This window comes from Akebia trifoliata, chromosome 3 (genome assembly GCF_017979445.1).
Source record: "Akebia trifoliata isolate Shusen 1 chromosome 3, ASM1797944v1, whole genome shotgun sequence".
NCBI classification, from domain to species: Eukaryota; Viridiplantae; Streptophyta; class Magnoliopsida; order Ranunculales; family Lardizabalaceae; genus Akebia; species Akebia trifoliata.
Window position 1 is genome coordinate 17647523 of NC_141377.1, and position 9672 is coordinate 17657194.

Below are 9672 nucleotides of genomic sequence, written 5' to 3' on the forward strand. Positions count from 1 at the left end.
AGAAACGATATATTTTATACAAAACAAACAAATTTATTTACTAGAAAAGAGTTGTGAAAAATTTACAAAGAGTGATTTGTTGTTGTATATCTAGAAGCGGCAGGTCAATCTAGGATTAAATTAGATTTCATATGCTCTTCGGTAGTATGGGATACTTTAAAGTATATTACAACTTATGAGATCTGGGAATTTCTTCTACTTCTTTCTTGGAAAACCTTGTGTGTAAAGGCAGTCTCTTAGTATAGGGTAGGCGGGGTTCACATACATTGCCTCTTGACAAGGTCTCCTGGGATAGTTAATGATCACTATTAGTCTACAGTCGTCAAATGGTATATCTCACCGTTAACTGAACTCAGTATTGGGTTCTTGGTCAACGGCCAATCTGAGTCAAATAAATGATCTTGAAACTATGATATGCTGACCGGCCACATAATCAAATTATAATAATAGGATTTCACATCGAATTTGAAATTTAGAATATCGAATTGCCATTGCCGAGGCGATTATATCGGTGTGTTCCTCTGCTCTCTTATCGATTATACCGCCATATTCTTATTATGTATTTTTATTTATTTTGTAATATTGATAGATATTTTTTATTTAAAAATTGTATATGTTACTTTAAATAATAAAAATGATAGATTGAACTTTATTACAACTGTTTATTGCATATGCTTAGACATTTGTCGTATGTTACATTATGAAAACCTGTATTATTTAACTGTTCAAATGTTTACTCGTGCATGTATGACTCACTGTTAGAATGATGTTCATCATGTTGAGTAACATTCCCCTGTTACTCACCCTATCCTTCCCCTTTCATATTATTCTACTTTTGAGGAGCCTATTTGTGAAGAGTCATTCGAGAAGGTCCCTGTAGAAGGTTATGTCGACGATCTGCAGCCCCCGTCAGCTTGAGGATTATCTTAGTGACTTAGTGATTATGTTTTAATTCCTATTGTGAGGCTTCTTGTATTTTGGGAGGACATTGTGAAGGTTGTTATAGTGTGGGTTGTGTATGGGTTGTGGATTTGATGTAGTTGATTTGGGGATAATTAGTTTCCGCTTATGTTGATTCCGTTAGTTTATTTGATATTATTTTCCACTACGTAGAATTTCATTTTCTTAAGTATATTTGTCTATGATTGTTCTAATATGTTGTATATGTATGTGGCGCCCCGCCAAACGCTAACACAAATCCCCATGTTAGATCTCGAGGTATTATGTAGCACCTCGAAATTTCGGCATGGCTTCCTCTGTTTATATTAGCATTCCAAGGCGTTCAACCTGCACCTGATAAACGACATACAATCTTGCATACATATACAAAATATAATACTAGCGGAAGCTTATATACGTCTAATAACGTACGAAAGATCAGAGTGCGGAAGAATAACTAGAATACAGGATTATACAAAATTTCTCACTCTAATAGAAATCATAACACTCAAGACAGAATCCATAAAACTACCTGGGGAATTGACACCACTAGGGGGTATAGCCCTAGTACTTACCAGTTGACGAACTCTAGTTGTCTATCTGACCAACCAGATGATCCTCATTCATACTCTATACTTGCCTTGCCAAACTCTGAATCTGAAACTAAAAAAGATAGAGAAGGAAAGGGTGAGTAATAATGGTTACCCAGTAAGGAAACAAACAATTTCTGCCAATAACCCCTCCTAGCATGGACGAATAAGCATACTGAATCATTTTAAAATATACAAAATTTTACAGAAGAAACTACGATTAACTGGTACATATAGCCAGGGATGAGCAACTAAACATTTTAAAACTGACATTACATCAATCAACAGTACTCACTATACCATTTTCTTTATGTACAAATCTGATAAGAATGCAAAATGTCATATTTTTCTCCTTTAATATTTAGTCCTTTATACATATTTAGTGCCTAAATGTACTCATTATTCTTTTATTTTGATTTAGGATGCAAATGGAGGTGTTAAGTGCAAAACGAAATTAATTGGGCGATTTTGGACAGTTTTGACATCACTTCGTAATCTGGGCATAACTCTCTCATCCAAACTCCAATTGAGATGATTCTAAATGCTATGGAACGCTGAGAAAAAGATCTACAACTTTCGTGTTTTGAGTTTTAAGAGATAATAACTGTATCAAGGTCAAAATTGGGTTTGAAGTTGCTGCACGTAAACTGTTGACGCGAATTTGACGCGAATTTGTTAAAAATTTGACGAGGTTTATTTTCGAAAGTCTCCAAATCTAGTGCACGAAAATTCCAACTAAAACACCACTTTCCTAATTATATTAGGACTTTATTTTATTTTAATTAGTCAGATTTATATATTGTTATTGGAGGATAAGATTTAGGATTTTTTTTAGGAGATTTTGTTAGCTTCTAAGAAGGAAGAGAAGAACGGGTAAAAGAAAGGAAAAAAAAGGAAGATCTCTCTCTCTCTTGCTCTCTCTCTATTAGGATTTTTTTTTAATCTTTTCTTTAGGAAAGAGGTGGCTGAAACTGGGGGAACTAGGGGCCAACGAGTTGCTGTCAAGAAGAAGGAGAAGTTGCTGAAATTTTTCAGCAACATTATTGCCGTGAGGAACATCACCACCAACACATCTCAAACTTCTTTGGTTGTGTTAAAAAGTGTAACCCTTATGACTTTTATTTATTTTTATTATTGCAACCCTAGTTGCTTTTGGATTAAAGAACATCTTGTTGGATTCTTAAGTTGAAAATTTTTAATTCAATGAGTTAGTGACTTTCAGATTCATTAATTGATGTTTTCGGATTGGTGATATGTAGACACATGAATCAGTGAATTTTAATTATGTATGCTGAATTTTCAGTTTGGTCATATTGAAAACTTTGATATTAACGGTCATTGAAGCCATAATTGTATCTCTAATCACCTAATTGATTTGGAATATGATTTAAAAGTGGTAAAAACTATGAACAATAGTTGTGATCTGAAAATTGCATGTTCTTTAGCCATGGACTTTTCCATAGGTTTGAAGAGTAGGTTATTGAATCATAATTCCTTTTGATCTTAATGATTTGTTTAAGAAGTTGTAAGGATACGCTAAGTATTAACTTGATTGCTTAATCAAAATAACTAGGTAATGGACTTTTCCAAAACCCTAGGGATTATCTAAGAAGGAATTTATAAGATGCATGATCTCTTTAGGCTTGCACTTTGATTCAATTCGGATATGTAATTAAGGCATAAAATTCGTTATCTATGTTGAAGCAATTTGATTAGTCATTTAATGAATTTGTTTTTCTGAATTGTGAGAGAAGATGATCAATTGTAAATAATTATTTCTTTATTTTTATTTTTATTATTATTTATTATTTTTTTAATCCGAATCGCCAAAATTGAAACCCCTACAAATTTGTGTAATATGTTTGTTTTCAATTTGTTAATTAAACTAACTAAAATTTGTTATGACTCTTTAGAATAGGAGTACCCGCAATCCCCGGCCAATAACGATACCCTACAAATCACTTTACTACAATCTTCTATAGGGTTTATTGATGACTAAAAATATGGTCAATCAAATGGCGCCGCTGCCGGGGATTGCAAAATCCCTATGTTTTAGTGTCATTTAACTTGTTAATATTCTATTTTACTTGTTGAGCTTGCATGTAATATATCTTGTGTTATACTTATTGAAATTTTAACATGAATCTTTCCTATCTCTATGGCGATCACATTGTGATGTTTTTAGGAAGGGAAGCTTATTATTATTCTTTCAACTCTAACTTGTATATTGTTGTCTTTACTTTTGGGTTCAGGTCCATGAATGTCCGCAGTTAGAAGAAAGACTCAAGAACTTGCAAAACGCTTGGCCTTGCTAAAAGAAGTTGCACATCAACCCCCACCTCACCAAGAGGAAAGGGAAGAGTCGGAAGAGTCAGATAGCTCTTCCTATCCCTTGTCAGACGAGGAAGAAAACATACCTGATTTAGAAGAAGAAAGTGAAGAAGAAGAATTACCAATGGCTGAAACCATTAGACAAATGTCTTCTTCAACTGATGGGGGAACCGCACCAACTTGTATTACTTATCCAGAACCAGCAATCGGCAAAGTAGCTGAGTTTGAACTGAAGAGTGGGTTTTTACACCATTTGCCCAAATTCCATGGGCTTACTAATGAAGATCCTCATAAGCATCTCAAGGAGTTTCAGTTTGTGTGTTCAAGTATGTGCCCACAGAATGCGGATCTCAACATTTTGAAGCTGAAGTCATTCCCTTTCTCACTTGAAGATAGGGCAAAGACTTGGTTGTTTGATCTACCTTCAGGCTATATCAACACATGGGAGAAGTTGATGACTGAGTTTTTGACTAAGTACTTCCCCGCCTCAAGGATTACTGTCTTGAGAAAGCAAATAACTGGAATTGAGCAAAGGAAGGATGAGGCATTTTATGCCTACTATGAGAGATTCAAGAGCTTAGTTGCATCATGTCCTTCACATGGGATGAAGGAAGGAAATCTACTTACTTACTTTTATGAGGGACTCCTCCCTCTTGAACGTCAATTGTTAGATGCTGCTGCTGGAGGTTCTTTTGTGGATAAGACACCTGAAGTTGCTAAGGAGTTGCTCGCCCAACGTGCTCTTAATTATCAACAATATGAAGGAGTGTTAAACTCCACTCGTGGGGTGAATGAGGTATCTTCTAACTCTACTCTTGAGGAAAAAGTTAATAAAATGTCTACTCTTCTGTCTCAGGTATTGAACGTGAATGGAGTACAAGTACAACAAGTTGCTCAAATCTGTGGTGTGTGCTGTACTCAAGGGCATCCAACTGACCAATGCCCCCAACTGATCAATAATGGAGGATGGGAGTCTCTTAACGCTGTTGGGTTTCAAGGTAATCAAGGTGGACAAAGGTATAACCCTTTCTCTAACACATATAACCCTGGACTTAGAGATCACCCCAATTTACGTTGGGCCAACAATGATAATATTCAGAACCCTCAAGGACAAGGGCAAGTGTTTCCACGCCCTCCAGGTTTTCTGATGAGACCTCAGGTACCTCAAAACTTTGTCTCACCTCAGGTACCTCAAAACTTTGTATCTAATCCTCATGTGCCTACAAATTCTAATGCTCCTAATTATGATGAGATTTTAAAGTCCCTTGCTCAAGGGCAACAGAATTTAAATACTGCTACTCAAGCTCTTGTTACAGGTCAACAGGCTCACACTAAAGACATTGTAGAGTTGAAAAAGCAGTTGGGACAAGTGGTAGACTTCATGGGAAAGATAACCGAGAGCGGAAAATTGCCTAGCAACACTGTTCCCAACCCAAATATCGAACAAGCTAAAGCTGTTACGACAAGGAGTGGTAAGACCCTTGTGGATGTTCCCAAAACCCTAAAGAAGGCCCAAGTGACCCACAATGAGGAAAAGGACAGAGAGAAAGATCCTGCCACATCAAAGACAGAAATGATTAGTCCTTCATCATCTGAGAAGGCTTTGAAACCTCAAGGTAATGAGCAAAACCCTAAAAATTCTTTCGATTATAGTCCTTTTGCTCGTGTGCCTTTTCCTAGTAGGTTTGCCAAAACCAAGAAGGATGAATCTGATCAAGCCATCTTGGAGATTTTTAAGAAGGTACAAGTCAACATGCCTTTGATTGAGTGTTTGAAGCAAGTGCCAAAATATGCCAAATTTCTGAAAGAGCTTTGTACTACAAGGAGACAAACTCGTGAGAAAGAGGTGGTAAAGATGAATGAGACAGTCTCTGCTGTCATCCAAAGGAAATTACCACCAAAGCTTAAGGATCCAGGGAGTTTTTCTGTTCCTTGTGTGATTGGTACGAATAAATTTGATAATGTCATGTTAGACTTAGGAGCTTCAATTAATGTGATGCCTTATAGTCTTTATGCTTCTTTAGATCTGGGTGAACTTAAAAGTGATAATGTTGTTATCCAATTGGCTGATCGATCTAACAAGTATCCTAAAGGATACATTGAGGATGTTCTTGTGCAGGTGAATCAACTCATTTTTCCCGCTGACTTCTATGTCCTTGATATGGAAGAGGCACCCCTAAATTCCACTCCATTACTTTTAGGGCGCCCATTCATGAGGACTGCAAGAACAAAGATCGATGTTTATGGAGGAACATTGACCATGGAATTTGATAATGAAATTATACGCTTCAACATCTTTGAAGCTATGAGGTATCCATTGACTGACATTAAACCCTGTTTTTCTATTGATATTATTGATTCATTTGCGCAGAGGTTTATGGAAGCAATGGAAGAGGATGAGTTGAAAGTAACACTCTCTCAAGGAGTTGGTTATAATGAGAATGGAGATTCCATTTCTAAAGCTGAGTTGGAGAAGGCTGAGGAGCCCATTGTGATTAGAACCGTGGCCTCCCTTGAGTCCCTACCCATTTTACCAAGGTATATTCCTCCTTTGTCCCTTCCTATTTCTACTAACAAGATGTTACCTTCAGTGATACAGGCCCCTACACTTGAGCTTAAGGTTTTGCCAGATCACTTGAAGTATGTCTTTTTGGGGGATAAGGAGACGCTGCCTGTTATTATATCCTCGAAGTTGGAGGAGAATCAAGAGAAGAAGCTTGTGGACATTCTTAAGAAGTACGAGACCGCCATTGGTTGGACTTTGGCAGATATCAAGGGAATCAGCCCAACCATGTGCGTCCATAGAATCCTATTGGAGGATGGTGCCAAACCCACCAGAGAAGCCCAGAGACGCCTACATCCACCCATGATGAAGGTAGTACAAGATGAGATAATAAAATTACTTGATTGTGGCGTTATTTACCCTATTTCAGATAGCAAGTGGGTGTCTCCTATTCAAGTTGTGCCAAAGAAGTCTGGAGTTACTGTAGTAAAGAATGAGGAGAATGAGCTAGTACCTCAACGAGTTGTGACTGGTTATCGAGTTTGCATAGATTATAGAAAGCTCAATGCGTCAACAAGGAAGGACCATTTCCCTCTGCCCTTTATCGATCAGATGCTTGAGAGATTAGCTGGTTACCCTTTTTATTGCTTTTTGGATGGATATAGTGGGTACAACCAGATCTGTATAGCCCAAGAGGATCAAGAGAAGACCACCTTCACTTGCCCTTTTGGCACTTATGCCTACAGACGTATGCCATTTGGATTATGCAATGCACCAGGTACGTTTCAACGTTGTATGCTTTCCATTTTTTCTGAATACATTGAGAATATCATTGAGGTCTTTATGGATGATTTTAGTGTCTTTGGTAGAGATTTTGATACATGCTTAGGAAATTTGGAACTTATTTTAAAACGTTGTGTTGAAACTAATTTGGTTCTGAATTGGGAAAAGTGTCACTTCATGGTGACTCAAGGGATTGTTTTAGGACATATTATATCTGCTAGGGGGATTGAGGTTGATAAATCTAAGGTAGATCTTGTGCGTTACTTACCCTCTCCCACTTGTGTGAGAGAGGTTCGGTCATTTCTTGGTCATGCAGGATTTTACAGGAGATTTATCAAGGATTTCTCTAAGGCATCAAGGCCCTTGTGCCGGTTGCTCCAAAAAGATACTTCATTTGAGTTTGATGAGGAGTGCAAGAAGGCTTTTGAGAAGTTGAAGGAGTTATTGACTACTGCTCCAATTATGTCTCCACCTAACTGGTCCTTACCTTTTGAATTGATGTGTGATGCCTCAGATTACGCTGTTGGGGCTGTGTTGGGACAAAGAATAGATAAAAAGCCCTATGCTATCTACTATGCCTCTAGGACGCTCAATGATGCCCAACTGAACTATTCCACAACTGAAAAAGAGCTCCTTGCTGTGGTTTTTGCTTTAGATAAATTTCGCTCTTATTTACTTCAAACTAAAGTTATTGTTTATACTGATCATGCAGCTTTGAAGTATTTGATGACAAAGAAGGAGGCCAAACCGAGGCTGATTAGATGGGTGTTGTTACTTCAAGAATTCGATTTGGAGATCAAAGACAAAAAGGGGAGTGAAAACTTGGTAGCTGACCATTTGAGCAGACTTGTACATGAGGAGGACACCTTACCCTTGCAAGAATCATTCCCAGATGAACAGCTCTTTGGGATTGAGGTAAGTGAACCATGGTATGCAGATATTGTGAATTATTTAGTTACTAAGCAATTCCCTGATACTTTACCTCAGTCTAATAAAGAAAAGCTTAAGAAAATGGCTAGATATTATGTATGGGATGAACCTTATTTGTGGAAGCATTGTAGTGATCAAATCATTAGGAGGTGTGTCCCTGAATCTGAGCATAAATCTATACTTGCCTTTTGTCATTCTGAGTCTTGTGGTGGACATTTTGGTGCACGTCGGACAGCCCGTAAGGTATTAGATTGTGGTTTCTTTTGGCCCTCTATTTTTAAGGATGCATATATGTACTGCATGACTTGTGATAGGTGCCAGAAAACAGGTAATTTAAGTTCTAAAGATCAAATGCCCATGGCCCATATCATAACTGTTGAGATTTTCGATGTCTGGGGCATTGATTTCATGGGGCCATTTCCTTCATCTAACGGTTTTCTTTACATTCTTTTGGCTGTTGATTATGTGTCCAAGTGGGTAGAGGCTAAGGCCACCAGAACTAATGATTCTAAAGTTGTTGCAGATTTCTTGAGATCTAACATATTTACTAGGTTTGGAGTGCCTCGTGCGATTATTAGTGATGGTGGATTACACTTCTGCAACAAAACAATTGATGCTCTGCTAAAAAAATACAAGGTGAATCACAAGGTGGCAACACCATATCATCCTCAAATGAATGGACAAGCAGAGGTCTCAAATCGTGAGATTAAGGGAATTTTGGAAAAGACTGTGGGTTATACACGCAAGGATTGGAGTAAAAGACTTGATGATTCACTTTGGGCCTATAGGACAGCATACAAAACACCAATTGGGATGTCTCCATTTAGACTTGTCTATGGTAAGGCGTGTCATTTACCAGTTGAGCTTGAGCATAGGGCGTGGTGGGCTGTTAAGTCTTTCAACATAGACATTGATGAGGCCGGTTTACATAGAAAATTGCAACTGAATGAACTTGAGGAGATTAGAAACGAGGCATATGATAGCGCATGGATTTACAAGGAGAAAAGTAGAGCTTTTCATGATAAGATGATCCGTGGCAAGGCCTTTGTTGTAGGCCAAAAAGTTCTTCTTTTCCATTCTAGACTTAAACTTTTTCCTGGTAAGTTACGTTCTAGATGGGTTGGTCCTTTCGTTGTCACTAATGTTTTTCCTCATGGTGCTGTACAGATAAAAAGTGACAAAACTGGAAATGAATTCAAGGTGAATGGCCATCGCTTGAAGCCTTATTATGAGGCTTTTAAGGAGCACACTGTGGAAGAAGTACCCCTCCTAGAGGCTCCACTCACAAAGGACTAAAAACGAGGTACAAAGTCTAGGCTGAAGGACTGTAAACATTCAAGCGCTACTGGGAGGCAACCCAATTCAGCCAAGGCTATTGAGGATACATCAACACAGATTTGCATTTTCTTTCTCTCCTCTATTTACTTTGGTGGATTTTTTTTTTTTATTGTGTGATTTTCATGAATACCTTGCTCATGTTTATATTTCTACTTACAGGCTTATTCTGATTTACATTGAGGACAATGTAGGATTTAAGTGTGGGGGAGGGATTTACAACTTTAACAAAAAAAAAAAAAAAAAAAAAAAAAAAAAAAA

General features: G+C 37.6%; 1 protein-coding gene across 2 annotated transcripts; it reads left to right on the forward strand.

Annotated features, from left to right (window-relative positions):
• The first annotated feature begins 3781 nt into the window (after positions 1 to 3781).
• LOC147406082 (uncharacterized) lies at positions 3782 to 9451 on the forward strand. Of its 2 annotated transcripts, XM_086434003.1 has the most exons (2): positions 3782 to 7141; positions 7859 to 9451. In XM_086434003.1, exons 1-2 carry the CDS (start codon positions 3790 to 3792, stop codon positions 9370 to 9372), a joined length of 4866 nt encoding a protein of 1621 aa, XP_086290129.1. In that variant the 5' UTR covers positions 3782 to 3789; the 3' UTR covers positions 9373 to 9451. The 2 variants fall into 2 exon arrangements, with proteins under 2 accessions (XP_086290129.1, XP_086290128.1); XM_086434002.1 differs by having other exon boundaries at positions 3782 to 9451.
• Positions 9452 to 9672: the final 221 nt, after the last annotated feature.

Coding starts and splice junctions, on each gene's coding strand:
- LOC147406082 (XM_086434002.1), top strand. CDS start 3,790: ATGTCCGCAGTTAGAAGAAAGACTCAAGAACTTGCAAAACGCTTGGCC.